The sequence below is a fragment of the Bufo gargarizans genome, chromosome 2 (genome assembly GCF_014858855.1).
Source record: "Bufo gargarizans isolate SCDJY-AF-19 chromosome 2, ASM1485885v1, whole genome shotgun sequence".
Lineage (NCBI taxonomy): Eukaryota > Metazoa > Chordata > Amphibia > Anura > Bufonidae > Bufo > Bufo gargarizans.
Window position 1 is genome coordinate 580,691,835 of NC_058081.1, and position 20,822 is coordinate 580,712,656.

A 20,822-nucleotide genomic window follows, 5' to 3' on the forward strand; every position below is an offset into this window, starting at 1 on the left:
ATTCTGAAAAGTGTCGCCTACATTAGACATTGTACACTACAGTCATCTAAAGTAGGGAAATCTACCTGCTTCTCTGCATAATATTTAAGTCATTTTTAAAGAGGGTTTCAGATTTTTGTTTTTTTTACTGATGACCTTTCCTCTGGATAGATCATCAGTATCTGATCAGTGGGGGGTCCAACACCCCGGATCCACGTAGATCAGCTGCTTAAGAAGGCAGCGGCGCTCCTATGAGGCGGTGGAGCTGCAATACCAAGCACAGTCGCTATACAATTTATGGTGCTGTGCTCGGTAAGCTCACAGGAGCGCCGCTGCCTTTTAATCATTAGGTTCAGGAGGCGGAAAATTCACCTGTTTGTGACACGCTTTGTCCATCAAATTGTAAAGTTCTTCTCTCTTGAACATGTGTATCAAACTCCCATGATAAAGTCACCGTATATCCAGTTATCTGCAAAACAATCCAAACATGTTCTGCTGTAATAGGGAAGGAGAAGACACCAAAGTCCTTTAACGCAAACCAGTTGTGGGGGGGACAAAGCATGACACGTAATACAAAAGGGCAGGAAGGAAGGGGAGGAAACATAATGGAAGTATGCAGGCGGGAAGAGCATGAGACATGCTGGAAGCCTGCAAGACAGGGAAAAGACTTGATAAATGCCTGCAGGCAGGAAATAAAGGAGATGTGATGAAAGTGTACATGCAGAATGAGGAGGAGACAAGATAGCTGAGGACGAGACCTGAAAGAAGAGTTCAGAGAGAAAGAGGATCGGACATGATGAAAGTCTGAAAGCAGGATGAGGAGGAGACCTGATGGATGAGTTCAGGCCAAAAAAGACACATGACAGACGAATGCCTGCAGGAAAAGTAGGAGACATGATAAAAGAGTGCCATCAGAAAGAGTATATAGGGCAGTTAATGGAGGAGATCACAGGCTAGGCCTTTGATTGCTCTGGGCCGTGCATCTTTTAATCTATTTGCACATGGCTGGTTATCACCGCTTAGTGCAGAGTACAGTTGTCCTCCATATATATCTGGCTCACCACTGTCTTAAATTTTACACAAAAGCATTCAATATGAGACCACAATAAAACTCACCAAGACATCAGAGTCCACTCTTATTGTAAACTCCACTGAATCTTCTTTGATGGTCTGAATCTTGATGTTTGGAGGAGGCACAGCTAAAAGAAAAACAACGAGAGATGCAAATCTCATCACATGGAGAAATCGATCGCTTCATATAATGTTTGGTTTTAGAAACTATATTTAGTCCCACACACTGATGTAAAATGTACAGACACACCATACGCATCACAGGGTATGGACCTCATGAATACTGCCGTCCCAGCGTTACCTTTTGCAGTACTGATAGATTTGATGCTGCTCCATTCACCGACCCCTCGGCTGGTAACAGCAGCCACCTTCAACCAAGAAAATGAGAAGTTTAAAATAAGAAAAACTACCGAACCAATACAAAGACATGAGGAACTAAAGGAGGCCACCCCAAATTAAAATGGTACGTATAAGACTCTAAGGCCTTGTCCACATCTTCATCAAGGTGATCCAGCACAAATGTTGGCTGTCGGACGGACAAAAACCCGTTGCCTGCAGTGTCTTTTGTCTGTCCGAAAGTCGTCATTTATGCTGCAAAGCGGCCAGATCACCGCTGGACCTCATTACAGTCAATGGGGATCTGTTGGTGAAGTAGAGAATCCAGCAATATCCAGCAGGCTGATCTTCGCCGAAACAGCTGACCGGATCTCCTTAAAGAAGATGTTAACTCAGCCTTATAAGATCAAATCTGACTACCAGCCCAGTGAGAACTGAGAGACAACCTGAGAACTGGCTGGTCCCACAGCCAACTGCCAATGGGGAAGTGGTCTGCCAGGTCACTTCAATGTAATGGCTGGGACCTTTCTTAATATCATTAAATAGGAAAACCTGTTTAAGTAACTCAGCAAAATCTCCACACAGGAACATCAATGCAGTAATTAGGTGCCAAGTGGAGGTCCTCTCCAATTCCCACAGCTACACATAAAGAAACACGGCACGCCACCATATTCTTGAAGATTAGTCTTTATCTCATAAATACAGATGTACAGCAAACATCTAGTCAATAAATAGCAATCACCATCAATACAGAATGCAGTCCATATCTGCCGATGAAGCAAACCTCACCTCAGATATGGACTATATTGATGGTGATTGATATTTATTGACTGGATGTTTGTTGTACATTCCCTGTAGGCCTCATAGTACTCACCCGCACTGAATATAATGTGTTGTCTTCTGTATAGTGAATATTATAGCAAAGATCCTGTGTACTGAAAGACGACCAGCCCTTGGAAGTGTTTGTAGTGTAGTCCACCTGGATGAAGGAGATCACCGCTATTACACTTATATGCAGCACAATATAATACCTCCACCAGTAGGTGACAGAAACGTATAAGACACAATGATCAGTCCATATCGGAGGGGTTTTCTGACCAGGGTGAAATATCAGGTTCTAGGAGTATTTCATTTGCGGCAAATAACACCAGACTTACCACATACTCACGAATTAACCCATTAGTGTTTGCAGGAGGCGACCAACAACAGATGATAGTGGATGGAAGATTCTTATTCAGGTCGAGCTGGCGCAGCTGGGGTTGGCCGGGAACTGGAAAGATTTATTATTATTAGTTATAATATCTTAATCTGCTGGAGAAATAGTTTATTTGCACAGCATGGAAGTTGCAAAAAGTATACATGGACTAAAAAGGGGTTGTCCGAAGATACAAACATATCACGTATCTGCAAAACTGGTGATACGTATCTGGGGCCTACCATTAGACCCTCTCTAATCACAAAAACGGGGTTCCCAAGTTCCCCAAATGAATGCAGTAGCAGATCATCTGCTTAATTCATTTTCTATAGGACTGCTGAAGATAGCTCAGCACTGTACTAAGGTGTCTCCTGCAGGACGGGCAATGAATCCACCGCTTTCCCATTCATTCAGGAATCTGTCAATCCTGTGAGCGGAGGGGGTCCCAGCAGTCGGAAACCCATTAATCAGATACTTATACCCTGTGGATACGTTTATATCTTGGGAGAACCCCTTTAAATTCACTCTGCAGGCTCCTCTCTGAGCTCCCTCAAGTGTACTTTATTACTAGTGTTTCAGTCATTTGTAGATTATTATCATTATGTCCTTACTCAAATGGAAATCTGTTCTTTATGACTGTAGAGCCTGTGCCTAAACAACAGAGCTGCGGTATAAAGCATGGTGAAGTGAAAAAGCTGCATCCCGTTCTGGGAGTTTCTTGACAGCGCTTTCTGTTCCTCCTGTCTCCACGTACCTTTGGCCATGTAGTATATTGTTGATCAAGCTCAAGTGTGAAATCAATACCTCCAGTAAACCTGCAACCTATATATTACTCATTACTTAAAAAATTACATTTAATGGGGTTGTCCACTTTCTGGCTACTTGTGACCAATGTGTAAATAAGATGACTATAAAGCACTTAATTGTATAGTCTTTGATGATATTTTTTGGCGTTTGCTATATTTCATAATCCATGTCCCATTGTTGGGAAAGTGCCATACTGGTCACCAGTAACCAAAAAGTGGCCAACTCCTTTAACATTTTAGAAAGACAAAGCCCGGCAGTAAGGAGAGACCTATAAGCACTGCATATGTTAGGTATTACGAATGCCAAGGTGGGGTAATACATACAGCCTTCAGGGGTTCGGAGGGTGATCATATCGTTGCTGTTGTGCACCTTGCGCAGACATTGCACCTGAACCTTCACCTGGTACGTGGTGTCTGGTTTCAGAATCTTTAATACGCAAACAGTCTTGCTGCTGTGAGTTTCCAGTAATTTCCATGTGCTCTCGCCAATAACCCTTTAGAAATAGAAGACAAATTAACAAAAAGAAGATGGAATGATGTGCCAAGTAGATCAACGGTCAGAGATGCAGTACTGAAAAATGACGGCTAGGTGTTGCTCTATGCTATGCACACACAATATCTGAGCGGTGAATGCTCAAACATCAAGCAGCCATATTTATAACCTGACTGAGAGAAATATAGTGAAGGATAAATGATAATCTGATGAAACAAGAAGCATATTTTGTGCTCACCCTGTGGATATTCCTGGAGGCTCATCGCCTTTACAGGTGAGTGTTACTTTCTATGAGTGTCTAATAATCACGATACTCCCTCACATTACCTATAGTAGACATTGTATACACAGGATGACACCGACATCTTCTTGGGGCGCGCCCATGTCAGGGTTATGTTGCCAGAGAAGTCAGCAGACCACTGCAGGTTCTGGACCTTGTAGACCACGCTGTCATCTAGAACAGGTACAGGACATATCAGGTGAGATTTAAGTTGAGACTAAGTTTACAAAGTCGACGAGTCCAGCACCGGAACAGGCAGTGAACTTGTCAGACTACTGAAGGTTTTAGCTGAGGCTTCACAAAGGCAGGCATTTTGGGATCGAGGTCGAGTGTCATGACATGATGCTACATGAACAAATTACGTGTGTTTTTTTCTTGGTTTTATAGAAAGTTCTTCAACTGTGTTCTTCACGTATCACATTTTCTCTGATTTCAAGATCTCTGCTTGCTGCATGGGAAAAATATTCTGTTCCAATCACACAGCTGCAGTTTGGTATAATGTATCAGGGTATGTGCAGTGTTTCCTTTCAATCTAATCTCAGCAGCAGCACAAATACTAGACTCCTGGGCGACACACTGCAATAGGTCCAACCTTACCCTGTTAATCAGAGAAGATCACTTACCGGTGCAGTTATTTTCATCGCTGCCATCAGAACAGTCCAAAAAACCATCACAGCGGTCAGACAGCGCTAAGCAGGCTTCACCGTCATCACACAGAGAACCATTAACACAAGAGGAAGGTCTGTGAGTAGCTGTGGAGAACAGAAAGTGCAAACATGTGCAATCTGACAAGAGGATAAACCGCCAGGGAATACAGCAGCTGTGGGATGAACAAGGAAATGTACCTACAGTCAGTCTCACCATTGCTGTGCATACAATGTATTCCTCCCTGATATCAGCCATTAACCGCCTCCGGACCGCCTAACGCAGATGTGCGGTCCGGAGGCGGCAGCCCTGCGCACGACGACGCATATACGCGTCATCTCGCGAGGGCCGGGATTTCCTGTGAACGCGCGCACACAGGCGCGCGCGCTCACAGGAACGGAAGGTAAGCGAGTGGATCTCCAGCCTGCCAGCGGCGATCGCTCGCTGGCAGGCTGGAGATCTGATTTTTTTAACCCCTAACAGGTATATTAGACGCTGTTTTGATAACAGCGTCTAATATACCTGCTACCTGGTCCTCTGGTGGTCCCTTTTGTTAGGATCGACCACCAGAGGACACAGGTAGGTCAGTAAAGTCGCACCCAAACACTACACCCCCCCCCCCCGTCACTTATTAACCCTTTATGAACCCCTGATCACCCCATATAAACTCCCTGATCACCCCCCTGTCATTGATCACCCCCCTGTCAGGCTCCGTTCAGACATCCGTATGATTTTTACGGATCCACGGATACATGGATCGGATCCGCAAAACACATGCGGACGTCTGAATGGAGCCTTACAGGGGGGTGATCAATGACAGGCGGGTGATCACCCATATACACTCCCTGATCACCCCCTGTCATTGATCACCCCCCTGTCATTGATCACCCCCCTGTAAGGCTCCATTCAGACGTCCGTATGATTTTTACGGATCCATGGATCGGATCTGCAAAACACATGCGGACGTCTGAATGGAGCCTTACAGGGGGGTGATCAATGACAGGCGGGTGATCACCCATATACACTCCCTGATCACCCCCTGTCATTGATCACCCCCCTGTAAGGCTCCATTCAGACGTCCGCATGATTTTTACGGATCCATGGATACATGGATCGGATCCGCAAAAAACACATGCGGACGTCTGAATGGAGCCTTACAGGGGGGTGATCAATGACAGGCGGGTGATCACCCATATACACTCCCTGATCACCCCCTGTCATTGATCACCCGCCTGTCATTGATCACCCCCCTGTAAGGCTCCATTCAGACGTCCGCATGTGTTTTGCGGAACCGATCCATGTATCCATGGATCCGTAAAAATCATACGGACGTCTGAATGGAGCCTTACAGGGGGGGTGATCATCCTGATCACCCCCTGTCATTGATAACCCCCCTGTAAGGCTCCATTCAGACGTCCGCATGTGTTTTGCGGATCCGATCCATGTATCCATGGATCCGTAAAAATCATACGGACGTCTGAATGGAGCCTTACAGGGGGGTGATCAATGACAGGGGGGTGATCAGGGAGTCTATATGGGTGATCACCCCCCTGTCATTGATCACCCCCCTGTAAGGCTCCATTCAGACGTCCGCATGTGTTTTGCGGATCCGATCCATGGATCCGTAAAAATCATACGGACGTCTGAATGGAGCCTTACCAGGGGGGTGATCAATGACAGGGGGGTGATCCGGGAGTCTATATGGGTGATCACCCCCCTGTCATTGATCACCCCCCTGTCATTGATCACCCCCCTGTCATTGATCACCCCCCCCCTGTAAGGCTCCATTCAGACATTTTTTTGGCCCAAGTTAGCGGAAATTTTTTTGTTTGTTTTTGTTTTTTCTTACTAAGTCTCATATTCCACTAACTTGTGTCAAAAAATAAAATCTCACATGAACTCGCCATACCCCTCACGGAATCCAAATGCGTAAACATTTTTAGACATTTATATTCCAGACTTCTTCTCACGCTTTAGGGCCCCTAAAAAGCCAGGGCAGTATAAATACCCCACATGTGACCCCATTTCGGAAAGAAGACACCCCAAGGTATTCCGTGAGGGGCATATTGAGTCCATGAAAGATTGAAATTTTTGTCCTAAGTTAGCGGAAAGTGAGACTTTGTGAGAAAAAAACAAAAAAAATCAATATCCGCTAACTTATGCAAAAAAAAAAAAATTTCTATGAACTCGCCAGGCCCCTCATTGAATACCTCGGGGTGTCTTCTTTCCAAAGTGGGGTCACATGTGGGGTATTTATACTGCCCTGGCTTTTTAGGGGCCCGAAAGTGTGAGAAGAAGTCTGGGATCCAAATGTCTAAAAATGCCCTCCTAAAAGGAATTTGGGCACCTTTGCGCATCTAGGCTGCAAAAAAGTGTCACACATCTGGTATCGCCGTACTCAGGAGAAGTTGGGCAATGTGTTTTGGGGTGTCATTTTACATATACCCATGCTGGGTGAGAAAAATATCTTGGTCAAATGCCAACTTTGTATAAAAAAATGGGAAAAGTTATCTTTTGACAAGATATTTCTCTCACCCAGCATGGTTATATGTAAAATGACACCCCAAAACACATTCCCCAACTTCTCCTGAGTACGGCGATACCAGATGTGTCACACTTTTTTGCTGCCAAGGTGGGCAAAGGGGCAAATATTCCAAAGAGCACCTTTCGGATTTCACAGGCCATTTTTTACAGATTTTGATTGCAAGGTACTTCTTACACATTTGGGCCCCTAAATTGCCAGGGCAGTATAACTACGCCACAAGTGACCCCATTTTGGAAAGAAGACACCCCAAGGTATTCCGTGAGGGGCACGGCGAGTTCCTAGAATTTTTTATTTTTTGTCACAAGTTAGCGGAAAATGATGATTTTTCTTTTTTTTTCCTTACAAAGTCTCATATTCCACTAACTTGCGACAAAAAATAAAAAATTCTAGGAACTCGCCGTGCCCCTCACGGAATACCTTGGGGTGTCTTCTTTCCAAAATGGGGTCACTTGTGGCGTAGTTATACTGCCCTGGCAATTTAGGGGCCCAAATGTGTAAGAAGTACCTTGCAATCAAAATGTGTAAAAAATAGCCTGCGAAATCCGAAAGGTGCACTTTGGAATATGTGCCCCTTTGCCCACCTTGGCTGCAAAAAAGTGTCACACATCTGGTATCACCGTACTCAGGAGAAGTTGGGGAATGTGTTTTGGGGTGTCATTTTACATATACCCATGCTGGGTGAGAAAAATATCTTGGTCAAATGCCAACTTTGTATAAAAAAATTGGAAAAGTTGTCTTTTGCCAAGATATTTCTCTCACACAGCATGGGTATATGTAAAATGACACCCCAAAACACATTCCCCAACTTCTCCTGAGTACGGCGATACCAGATGTGTGACACTTTTTTGCAGCCAAGGTGGGCAAAGGGGCACATATTCCAAAGTGCACCTTTCGGATTTCACCGGTCATTTTTTACACATTTTGATTGCAAAGTTCTTCTCACACATTTGGGCCCCTAAATTGCCAGGGCAGTATAACTACCCCACAAGTGACCCCATTTTGGAAAGAAGACACCCCAAGGTATTCCGTGAGGGGCATGGCGAGTTCCTAGAATTTTTTATTTTTTGTCGCAAGTTAGTGGAATATGAGACTTTGTAAGAAAAAAATAAAAATAAAAAATCATCATCATTTTCCGCTAACTTGTGACAAAAAATAAAAAGTTCTATGAACTCACTATGCCCATCAGCGAATACCTTAGGGTGTCTACTTTCCGAAATGGGGTCATTTGTGGGGGTTTTCTACTGTCTGGGCATTGTAGAACCTAAGGAAACATGACAGGTGCTCAGAAAGTCAGAGCTGCTTCAAAAAGCGGAAATTCACATTTTTGTACCATAGTTTGTAAACGCTATAACTTTTAGGCCCCATGCACACGGCCGTTGTTCACGGCCGTGTGCGGGCCGTGGAACCGCGGCCTGGATCCCTCCTGAGAGCAGGAGCGCACGGCGTCACTGGTTGCTATGACGCCGTGCGCTCCCTGCTGCCGGCACAGTACAGTAATACACTGGTATGATCTATACCAGTGTATTACTGTACTGTGCCGGCAGCAGGGAGCGCACGGCGTCATAGCAACCAGTGACGCCGTGCGCTCCTGCTCTCAGGAGGGATCCAGGCCGCGGTTCCACGGCCCGCACACGGCCGTGAACAACGGCCGTGTGCATGGGGCCTTACCCAAACCATTTTTTTTTTTGCCCAAACATTTTTTTTTTATCAAAGACATGTAGAACTATAAATTTAGCGAAAAATTTATATATGGATGTCGTTTTTTTTTGCAAAATTTTACAGCTGAAAGTGAAAAATTTCATTTTTTTGCAAAAAAATTGTTACATTTCGATTAATAACAAAAAAAGTAAAAATGTCAGCAGCAATAAAATACCACCAAATGAAAGCTCCATTAGTGAGAAGAAAAGGAGGTAAAATTCATTTGGGTGGTAAGTTGCATGACCGAGCGATAAACGGTGAAAGTAGTGTAGTGCCGAAGTGTAAAAAGTGCTCTGGTCATGAAGGGGGTTTCAGCTAGCAGGGCTGAAGTGGTTAAAGGCAGGAGAGAAAATTATTGTAGGACAAGTGACTACAATCTATTGCAGTCTGTAATCAGCCATCAAAAGCTTGGAGAGGCTGGCTACAGGAGAATATTGCTCTCTGTTATCAGGAAAACATCAAGCTTACGACAGTGCTGCTCATCTGTGCCGTCCTGGCAGTCTGTGATGCCGTCACAACGCTTCCACTTTGGTATGCAGTACTTCCCCTTCTGACATTCAAACTCAAAGCTGCTGCATCGGTCGTGCACTGTGGTGCTGGGCACGGTGACGTTGGTTGCTTGCACACAAAAATAAATAAATAAAAGTTTTATTGACTGCTAAAGTACACACAATATAGACATGACTGGTAGTTTATTCTAATTTCTTGAAGGGGTTGTCCAATTTTTTGTTGTTGTTCTTTGCATGTTTCTAACTAAGAAAATGTAAGGGATATTCAATTCACTACAGTCACCCCGTTCTCCCACTTAGCTGAGGTCATATGACCTGTGATGTCAGCTTCTTTCCCTACTCTGATGACGTTCAGTGCACAAGCCTGAGGGGGCAGGAGGAGCAGGTCTGCCTCTGTGCACTCACTGTGAAGTTGGAGAGATAAGCCACACCCCCTGCACTGCCCCTGCTGGCTGAGCTGCCTGCCCTATGTCTCCCCTCCCACTGGATTCTTCAGGAAAGTTTAACCCCTTCTTCCATCAGCAACACAGACTCAGGGCTGGAGGCTCTGCCTCAGGTACTGAGCAGCTACAGGGTTTCTTCTTCTCCAGGCAGTGAAGAGATAAATGCTATGCACAGGATCATCCCTACTTCCTCACCCTGCAGACACAGAGCTGACAAAGACTGGAGGAGTTCTCTCCTCTGGGCTGTTCTGCTGGCTGTGAGGAAGTGTCTGCAGAGAATTGCACAAGAACATGTAGTGGGAAGATACTGTGTGTATCAGCAGGGTCATTGCACTGTTCAGCTGGGACTTGTAGTCCTACACATACAACATGAGTATCCCAGCAGTCAGACTGGAGATACTACAGCAATTTTATTCACTCCCTTTGCAGAGCAGGGGAAGGGAAAAGGCAGTCTTTGTTGACACCCACAAATATTCTCAGGAAAACCTCAGAGATTGTTGTTGCACGCCCCCACAGGTCTGCATGTAAACAAAGGGGCCAGAAAATAACTTGGGAAATGAGGAAATATAATTTTTTTTGCCTAAAACTTGCTTAATTTATGTATATATTGCTGACCATCCGATTTACAATGCTTTTTTTTTAAATATAACTCGGAAAACCCCTCTAAGTAAAGGCCATGTACACCTTTGGGGGCAATTTGTTATTACTGCTTTCTACTTATGATGGGATAAAAATCATTTTTGCAATAGGTCTTTATTTAAAATTTTCAGCAGTTTTTGTGATACAGGGGTAACTTTCAGTCTATTTGCAGTGTCATTTTCTGTTTCTGAGTCCCATCAGATGACGATCATGTTGTCACGGACGTATCGAGACATACGGACGTCCCCGCGACAGTGAGTGGCAGGAGATCTTTGAGATTGGCAACACGTAGTTTGATTTGACATGTTTACCTTGTGGATAAATAGGTGTCTGTGTTATTTCTGGTATTGGCCACACCCTTAACCTCCAGGTGTTGCTATTGTGGTCATTTAACTTTCCCTATTTATAGTTGTTTCTCCCACAATGCTGTGTGGTTTATAGCTTCAGTTGGACCTGTGGATACCTGGTGTTTTGATCGCAGTTGAGTTCCTGGTGCTGCCATAGCTTCTTGGAAGTTAAGTGTTACCTTTTCCTTTGTATTTTGGCTTTTCTGTGTGTTGCATTTCCCTATCATTTGTATTAGGCCTTAGGGAGACTCCCGTTCATCCTTCCTTTTAGAGGAACAGGTTGTCTCATTCCTGTCATTTGTACAAGGGTCCTTTAGGGTTAGATAGGACTTTAGGTATTCCTGTGTATAAACTCACCTATCTCTGGGGTATGTTCATACTAGTAGTCAGTCAGAGCTTTGGTTAGGGTTTTCGCTAGGAGGTGTCCATCTTCCTTCCCTAGTTTTCAGGCCTTATTTTTTTTTCCCTTTCCCTCCTATGTTCGGTGTGGGGTTTCCCTCCCACACTAGAGCATGACACATGTAGAGCTCTTATCTCCTCATCTCAAAGACACTCATGTAATGGTCCCTTTACACGGGACGACGATCTAGCAAATTCTTTCCCCGACAATCTGCTGATCACTAGCGAAAGAGACCGGTGCACTTACATACAGAGATCTCCTCCAGAGTATGGGGAGAAGCAATTGCTAATGCCATCTCTCTTCCCCATTCTGAGTCATTGTTTCCCGCCTGCAGATCGTGTTTACACAGCACAATCCGCCACTGGGAAACAATGATCTTTTGTGCTCCACAGAAGATACAATTACCTGATAATTGAGCGTTTTGCACGTTCATCGGCGGTGCATTTATAAATCCAGAACAAGCGTTATGAGTAATGCTGGTTAGCGATGATCTGTTTAATTCACAGCCCATGTAAAGGGCCCTTTAGACATATTGTTATCAGTTTGATAATTTAGCTATAATAAGATATATGAGATAAGCGCTCTTTATGTGATCTGACTGATCTGAGGGGAATCAGAGTAAACAGAAAGTGACCTTCTGCAAATACACTGAAATCACAAAAACTGCTTAAAATTTTCAATAAAGACCAATTGCAAAAATAAAAAATAAAGACCAATTGCAAAAAAAAATTTGCCCAAAATGAGGTGCAATCATAAACAAAAATGCTTCATAGCCTTTCATTTATTAAGCTGCAGAACTTACTTGCTATTAACTCTTAGAGTAATGTGTGCATGTTCTTTGAAATCTTACAGAAATCTTACAGTAATCTTCTTACAGTAATCTGTGCAATTGCCATGGATTGTTACATTTATCTGTACACACGCTCTACACTCTCATAGTAATCTGTGCAGTAACTATGATGTGTTAGAGTAATCTATGCACTCGTTATGGATTCTTACAGTAATCTGTGCACTTGCTATGGACTCTCACAGTAACCTGGGCATGTTCTATAACACTCACAGAAAACCGTGCAATCACTAAAGACTGTCACAGTAACCTGAGTACTTCCTAGACACTCTCACAGTAATCTGTCCCCTTGCCAAGGACTATGACAGTAATCTGTGCACTCACTATGGATCCTCCCACTAACATGCAAATGCAATAAAGAGTCCTTTTATTTATATAATTTGCTCAATATCTAAAGACACTCGCAGTAATCTGTCCATGAGCTATGTATAGACTATCACTACACAGTGAACTGCACTTGGGCTATAGGACTCACATAGAAATCTGCATCTACGCTATGGACTTTTACAATAAACTATGCAATTGCACACATGCTACGGATTTTGCATGAAGAAAAACTGTTAATTGCACATAACATACCAGTAGTAGGACAACCCTCTTCGTCAGAACCATATATACAATCTTTGTAACCATCACAAACCCACGTGTTCATGATGCAGACTCCGTTGTCACATCTGAAGTGATTGGCTGGACATGTGGATGGTCGGGTGGTGGTCTGCGGAATGGTTTCTGTTTAGAGAGGGATACATATTTTATTTTTCAGCATTTTTTCAGCACATAAGTAAAAGTTTACATTTCAAGAGGAAAATATTCAAACTACAGAGCAAACTGCTTAGCTTCTGCTTTCAGTATCTGGGACAGGAAGTAGCTGTCTGATATCATAGTGTGAATTATGATTTGGAACAAGGGCTAAATGTTTATATGTCCACCAGGGATGTGTCACAGACCACCCCACTGCGCTGTATAGTATACACATAACTTAGGCGCATACCCCGCCGGGGTAACATCAGCCTTAAATCTACGCCAGCTCCCTTGCTGGCATAGATTTAGATCATTTTCTACCCCAAAAACTGGCACAGAAAACGATAATTGAGACCGGCCGGCTGGCCCGTCCTCTTCCCCCGTCCATGCCCCACCCCCTTTTTTAGAACTGTCGTACGTGGCGTGAAAGGGGAAGAAGTTGCAGATTTTGCTGCAGATCACCTTTGTGACAACATCTGCACCAAATATACACCAAACAGTGCTGTATATTTGGTCATAAATGACCCTCATAGGTGTTATGTTCTGTCCGTCATGGAAAAAATGAAAGTAATCACATTGGCATCATCAAATAAAAGTAAAACTACATTATGCCACAAAACATTGTGAAAGACAAACCTCCACAATCCTTTTCATCTGACCAGTCCCCGCAGTCATTCTCGCTGTCACATTTCCATCGTGTGGGTATGCAGTGGCCATTCTCACACTGAAATTGGTAGTATCGGGCACAGGTAGGGGTGTCTGTAGGGTTTGCTGTAACAGAGAAGATGGTGAGACACAGTCTATTATAAGGGGTTAAACCAGTGACTTCCAATCCAAGTACCCTCAAAAATATTTCCACTAATGGGGAACCCCTAACTCCTTTCTTGCTTCATTGGTTTGTGTAGGGTTGAGTAAAGCAATCTATAACTCATATCCAGTGTTACACTTGGATCAGATATCTTTCTGGCTGAAATCAGTCTGGTTTTGATACTGTGTTCTTAGTTACCCTGGTGGACCTTGTTTGGGAACCACTGGGCTAAACAGTTACTTTATGTGCAATATTGCGCAACAATGATTTTGCTACTGAGAGAAAAACGTGTGATTTATACTAAAATGAGCGCTGATTTGCCTGACACGTCTAGATTATAACCCCTTAAGGATTTTCCATTTTTTTGCTTTAGTTTTTCACTCCCCGCCTTTCCATAGTCCTAATATTTTTTTTTCCCCATTTACATAGCCTTATTTCCAAATGGGGTAGAATTGGGGAAAAACGCAATTCTGATAAAGGTTTTTCTATTTTTTTACCCTGTACACTAGGCGGTAAAATTGACCTGTTATCTTCATTCTCCAGGTCAGTACAATTACAATGATACCACACTTGTATAATTCTTCTTGTCACCTTGGGTGACAATAACTGGAAATCATTAGATTTCCTATTCTGTTCATTGATGTCTATATAGACACCACTGAACACTTCATTTGCACTATACCAATACAATGCTGCCACCTAGTGGCCTGTATTGGTATAGTCATCTAATAGGCACCAAAGCCTACTTGAGGCTTCAGCCTATTAGATCAATGTAACAGGTTCCCCGATCTCAGCCAAGGAACTCTGTTACCGGAGCGGAAGTGCGTGACTTCCGCTTCCGGACTGCGCAGATGCCGTGGTCACATTGATCGCATACATGTTCCGCGGGTCTCTGCTATTTAAAATAGCAGAAACCCGGCGGCTATGGTGCCTGCTGCACGTGCGAAGGGGCGCCATGTTTGGGGACCGGACAACTGCCGTACATGTACAGCGGAGGTCCTTAAAGGTTTAAGTTATACATGCAAAGCCTATTCAGTTATAATATTAATGCATTATATGGGAGATATTCCAATGGACATGTCCAGACCTGTTCGGACAGACTCAGGCCGATGTCAGCAGTAAGTATATTTTGATAAAGTGATCTGTCATAGTGATATCAGTTTTGAAACTTAAAGGGAACCTGTCACCAAAAAATCGCTTACTAAGCTGTTAATAGTACCTTATAGTGCTGCATAGTAGTTTCCTAATGCACTTTTTCATCGTTTAGCCGCATCTAGCCTCCTTGAGAAATCAATGTTTTATTCAGCCGCTGCCCCCTGCTTCAAATCAGGTTTGAAGTCAAGGGGGCAGCGGCCTAGGCGTCTCCAATCCTGCTCTCCCCGCCTCCCGCCGCCTTTATTGACATGCTGGATCTCAGTGCTGGGACCGCGCTCCCAGCCCGCATGCGCAGTAAAGGGCTGCTGTAGCGTAATCCCGGCTCCGGCTTGTACACTCAGCCGGCTTCAGTTTCGCTACTGCGCATGCGCCCGGCATCTTCTGTAACTGCACTAGTATGTAAGGCTGGCGGGCGCATGCGCAGTAGCGAAACTGAAGCCGGCTGAGTGTACGAGCCGGAGCCGGGATCGCGCTACAGCAGCCCTTTACTGCGCATGTGGGCTGGGAGCGCGGTCCCGGCACTGAGATCCAGCGTTTCAATAAAGGCGGCGCGAGGCGGCGAGAGCAGGATTGGAGACGCCTAGGCCGCTGCCCCCTTGAATTCAAACCTGACTATATGCAGCACTATAAGGTACTATTAACAGCTTAGTAAGCAATTTTTTTGGTGACAGGTTCCCTTTAAGATGGATAAACCCAAATGTGTTAACAATCCAGACAATTTCTGCTACATATGTGGCAAATACACTACTTATGATCAGCAGCACAAGAATCTGACAAAGCGAGTGCGTCTTGCAGCTTCGGATGCATTTGTGCTAGTAGTGCAGAACTTCCTTGGGAACAGACGAGCTGCAAACTATGCTGAATTAGTAGACAACATGCTTACAGCATATGAACAACTTGGCTGCCGAATGTCATTGAAAGTGCATTTCTTACATTCCCATCTTGACTTTTTCCCACCCAATTTGGGACACGTAAGTGATGAACATAGAAAGCGGTTCCATAAAGATATTTCTACAATGGAGAACAGGTATCAAGGCGCTGGAATCCCAACATGATGGGGGACTACGGCTGGTTTTTGCAATGGGAAAATATGACATCATATTTTCACAAATGCAAAAGCAAATGCCTGAAGCCCTTTTAACACTACTGGGCCTTGCTGAAGTAAGACTTTTAAACTGAAAAACTAGACTTTTTGATACGCTGTTTACTACGCAAACTTTGATATAGATCAGGTAATTGTTGGAGTAAAACTTGTTCTGTTCAAAATTATTCAATGCTTTCCAAGTGCTTAATTCATTTAGGCATACTTATGCATAGCAAAATTTCATGACGTGTTACAACAATTCTGACTTCGCATTTGTAACCCGCACACTCGATTTAGTATAGGACAAATGGTTTTTGCCCAGTAGCAGATGAAAAGTTTTTTTGTTGCGTGGTGTAATTAAAGGAGTGCTCCACCCAAACAGAAACGGATAATGGATTGGAAACACTGAATGGAAGCTCCAGGCCTCCACAGGTAGTTTTCTAGGAAATTAGGCAATCCAGGAGCTCAACTCTGGATTACTAAACATTTCCGCTAAAGGTCATTTTACATGGACTGATGTTTCAAGCCAGATGTTCCCGATAACTGCCTGATCGTCAGTGGAGATGAAGGCTGCATTTACAGTACAGACCAAAAGTTTGGACACACCTTCTCATTCAAAGAGTTTTCTTTATTTTCATGACTATGAAAATTGTAGATTTACACTGAAGGCATCAAAACTATGAATTAACACATGTGGAATTATATACATAACAAAAAAGTGTGAAACAACTGAAAATATGTCATATTCTAGGTTGTTCAAAGTAGCCACCTTTTGCTTTGATTACTGCTTTGCACACTCTTGGCATTCTCTTGATGAGCTTCAAGAGGTAGTCACCTGAAATGGTCTTCCAACAGTCTTGAAGGAGTTCCCAGAGATGCTTAGCACTTGTTGACCCTTTTGCCTTCACTCTGCGGTCCAGCTCACCCCAAACCATCTCGATTGGGTTCAGGTCATCTGGCGCAGCACCCCATCACTCTCCTTCATGGTCAAATAGCCCTTACACAGCCTGGAGGTGTGTTTGGGGTCATTGTCCTGTTAAAAAAATAAATGATGGTCCAACTAAACGCAAACCGGATGGAATAGCATGCCGCTGCAAGATGCTGTGGTATGCCTATAATAAATCCCCAACAGTGTCACCAGCAAAGCACCCCCACACCATCACACCTCCTCCTCCATGCTTCACGGTGGGAACCAGGCATGTAGAGTCCATCCGTTCACCTTTTCTGCATCGCACAAAGACACGGTGGTTGGAACCAAAGATCTTAAATTTGGACTCATCAGACCAAAGCACAGATTTCCACTGGTCTAATGTCCATTCCTTGTGTTCTTTAGCCCAAACAAGTCTCTTCTGCTTGTTGCCTGTCCTTAGCAGTGGTTTCCTAGCAGATATTCTACCATGAAGGCCTGATTCACACAGTCTCCTCTTAACAGTTGTTCTAGAGATGTGTCTGCTGCTAGAACTCTGTGTGGCATTGACCTGGTCTCTAATCTGAGCTGCTGTTAACCTGCGATTTCTGAGGCTGGTGACTCGGATGAACTTATCCTCCGCAGCAGAGGTGACTCTTGGTCTTCCTTTCCTGGGGCGGTCCGCATGTGAGCCAGTTTCTTTGTAGCGCTTGATGGTTTTTGTGACTGCACTTGGGGACACTTTCAAAGTTTTCCCAATTTTTCGGACTGACTGACCTTCATTTCTTAAAGTAATGATGGCCACTAGTTTTTCTTTACTTAGCTGCTTTTTTCTTGCCATAATACAAATTCTAACAGTCTATTCAGTAGGACTATCAGCTGTGTATCCACCTGACTTCTCCACAACGCAACTGATGGTCCCAACCCCATTTATAAGGCAAGAAATCCCACTTATTAAACCTGACAGGGCACACCTGTGAAGTGAAAACCATTTCAGGTGACTACCTCTTGAAGCTCATCAAGAGAATGCCAAGAGTGTGCAAAGCAGTAATCAAAGCAAAAGGTGGCTACTTTGAAGAACCTAGAATATGACATATTTTCAGTTGTTTCACACTTTTTTGTTATGTATATAATTCTACATGTATTAATTCATAGTGTTGATGCCTTCAGTGTGAATCTACAATTTTCATAGTCATAAAAATAAAGAAAACTCTTTGAATGAGAAGGTGTGTCCAAACTTTTGGTCTGTACTGTACATGTAGCAATCTCCTCCGCTCTAGAAGACAAGAAATCATAACAGTTATTGCTTGTCCTCATAGAGAATCGTTGTTCCTGGGCAGCAGATCGCTGTTTTGACAGGACAATCTGCTGCACACGAACCATGATTTTTGGCACCTGTTCGTTCATCAAGTGATTGGCAGCCCCTTTTACAAGGCCAATTAACGGCAACGAGCGTTTATACAAATGCTCATCCCTGATTACCAGTCTGTGTAAAAGGATCTTAAGTGTATTCCATTATGATGCAAACAGCTGATGGAGACTCACCACAATTTGCCTCATCGGAGTAGTCGCCACAGTCATCCATGCCATCACACTTCCAACCCAGGCTGATGCAGACTCCATTTTGGCATGAAAAACTCTGAGAGTCACAGTTCTGTTTAAATTCTGGATCTCCAGCTAAAGCAAAACATCACATGAGGAAACAGTTTATTTTACTGGATATAAGTCCTTTCACTTCTCACAGCTCAAGGTTTGACAATCCTCTGTGAGCAATGTGTGAAACGTTTCACCAGCATTAAAACATTGAAACAAATTAACAGGACAATTGTTACAATGTCTTTAGCTCACAGAGGACTGTAACAAATCCTCAGCTTTTCAGGTTAAATGTTACAGCAGCACAGCAATACTCACAACATCCGGCGTATGCAGGATCCTCATCGGAGCCATCGTGACACTGCACAACTCCGTCACACACCATGATGTTGAACAAACACTGCAGCCGGTTCTTACATACAAAATCCATATAGCGAGTGCACAGGGGCTCTGAGGGGAAGGTAAGGGGACACAAGTGAATTTCTGTTATTAGTTCATGTAGAGAAAAAATCATGGTTTGATTGGTAGAGAGTAAGGGCCACACAAATCTATAAAACAGGGGTACCTGTATTTACTTGGCAGTTTTCCTATTTCTCTATCTGTTTCAGTACCCCTGTATCTGCCTAATAACTGGTAGAGACCCCCTACTCCTAGCCAGAAAACACTTTGGCTAACCATTGCCAGCATAAAAAAGAAAAAAAATTTTTCCAGCTTAAGGGGAATTAATAAAATAAACAAAAAAGTAAAATTTAATTACTAAAAAAATATCTAAATATTATTTTAATATCATTAACACATCTAATAGTATGTATTTAATTATTTATAATGGCTCGTTTTCTAGGGGGGTACTCATTAGGAGAAATAAAATGGTCGCTGCTCTATCAGCACATACAAAACCTGCCCTAATCTCACAGCAGGACAGGTTACTTCAGAACAGTGAGCTAACAAGCTGTCCCATATCTCCTCACTGTTCTGCCAGTCATGAATTACGATCTTACACACAGCTAATAATATAGCTGATTGCGTACTACCGCTAAGATCGTCTTGAAGACAGGGAGGGCTGGGCAGGCAGGGAGAGCTGACCCACCCAATCCAAGCAGGCTTTGTATGCAGTGTGCACAGAAAATACCGGTACATCGCTTGCTGTGATTGGCTGGTTGTTGTATACTGGGTTGGATTGGCGATTCTGAGGGAAGGCAGGGGGGGGAGCAGGAGCATCTGCACTTCAGCCAATTCTAATGTTGGCGGATCTCTAATGAAGTTTGGTGTGCATCTTATCTGTGGTGAAAAAACTGAGTCTATCTGGGGAGCAGATACATGTGGTGGTGAATACAGTACAACACCAGTATCTGTACCTGTACACAGGGCCGTTTGAAGGAATTTGGGGGCCCCAAGCAAAATAGACATGGAGGCCCCCCCCCTCCACACCTTACGCACGCAAAGCCTACAGGAACCACAGTATAGTCATACAGTTTAAGTTCACCCACACTTTATATAAATAAAAAAGGAGGTTTACAGTGCAAATACTGCTGTTGCATTTAATGTGCATGAAATTTGAACAGTGCCATCCACAGATCCCCCTCCCCTAAACAGTGCCATCCACAGATCCCCCCTAAACAGTGCAATCCACAGATCTCCCCCCTAAACAGTGCCATCCACAGATCTCCCCCCTAAACAGTGTCATCCACAGATCTCCCCCCTAAACAGTGTCATCCACAGATCTCCCCCCTAAACAGTGTCATCCACAGATCCCCCCTCCCCTAAACAGTGCCATCCACAGATCCCCCCTCCCCTAAACAGTGCCATCCACAGATCCCCCCTCCCCTAAACAGTGCCATCCACAGATCCCCCCTCCCCTAAACAGTGCCATCCACAGATCCCCCCTCCCCTAAACAGTGTCATCCACAGATCCCTCCTCCCCTAAACAGTGCCATCCACAGATCCCCCCTCCCCTAAACAGTGCCATGATGGCACTGTTTAGGGGAGGGGGGGATCTGTGGATGGCACTGTTTAGGGGGGATCTGTGGATGGCACTGTTTAGGGGGGGATCTGTAGATGGCACTGTAGGGGGATCTGTGGATGGCACTGCCATCCACAGATCCCCCTACAGTGCCATCCACAGATCCCCCTCCCCAACGCTCACAGCAGTATATTTATAAACTAATCAGTAACTACTTAACTTTAATCATTGCTCATTGCTGAGCTCTTTACTTGGATTATTTGGATATCTTACTTTGTCTTAGCTCCGGTAACAGCAGGCAGTGCAGGCGGCGCTCACTCACTGACGTCACGCGCCTGCGC

At 44.1% G+C, this 20,822-nt stretch overlaps 1 protein-coding gene across 1 annotated transcript in view; it reads right to left on the reverse strand.

Annotated features, from left to right (window-relative positions):
* Nucleotides 1-20,822, reverse strand: part of SORL1 (sortilin related receptor 1) — a 101,311-nt gene that overhangs the window by 47,976 nt on the left and 32,513 nt on the right. The window contains exons 12-24 of the mRNA XM_044281795.1: nucleotides 18,840-18,971; nucleotides 18,474-18,605; nucleotides 13,611-13,745; nucleotides 12,813-12,962; nucleotides 9,517-9,666; nucleotides 4,784-4,912; nucleotides 4,208-4,334; nucleotides 3,712-3,881; nucleotides 2,544-2,656; nucleotides 2,261-2,365; nucleotides 1,352-1,418; nucleotides 1,096-1,178; nucleotides 352-448 (exon numbers count right to left, since the gene is read on the reverse strand). Coding sequence (XP_044137730.1) covers nucleotides 352-448; nucleotides 1,096-1,178; nucleotides 1,352-1,418; nucleotides 2,261-2,365; nucleotides 2,544-2,656; nucleotides 3,712-3,881; nucleotides 4,208-4,334; nucleotides 4,784-4,912; nucleotides 9,517-9,666; nucleotides 12,813-12,962; nucleotides 13,611-13,745; nucleotides 18,474-18,605; nucleotides 18,840-18,971 — 1,590 coding nt within the window. The remainder of the gene's footprint in view (nucleotides 1-351; nucleotides 449-1,095; nucleotides 1,179-1,351; nucleotides 1,419-2,260; nucleotides 2,366-2,543; nucleotides 2,657-3,711; nucleotides 3,882-4,207; nucleotides 4,335-4,783; nucleotides 4,913-9,516; nucleotides 9,667-12,812; nucleotides 12,963-13,610; nucleotides 13,746-18,473; nucleotides 18,606-18,839; nucleotides 18,972-20,822) is intronic.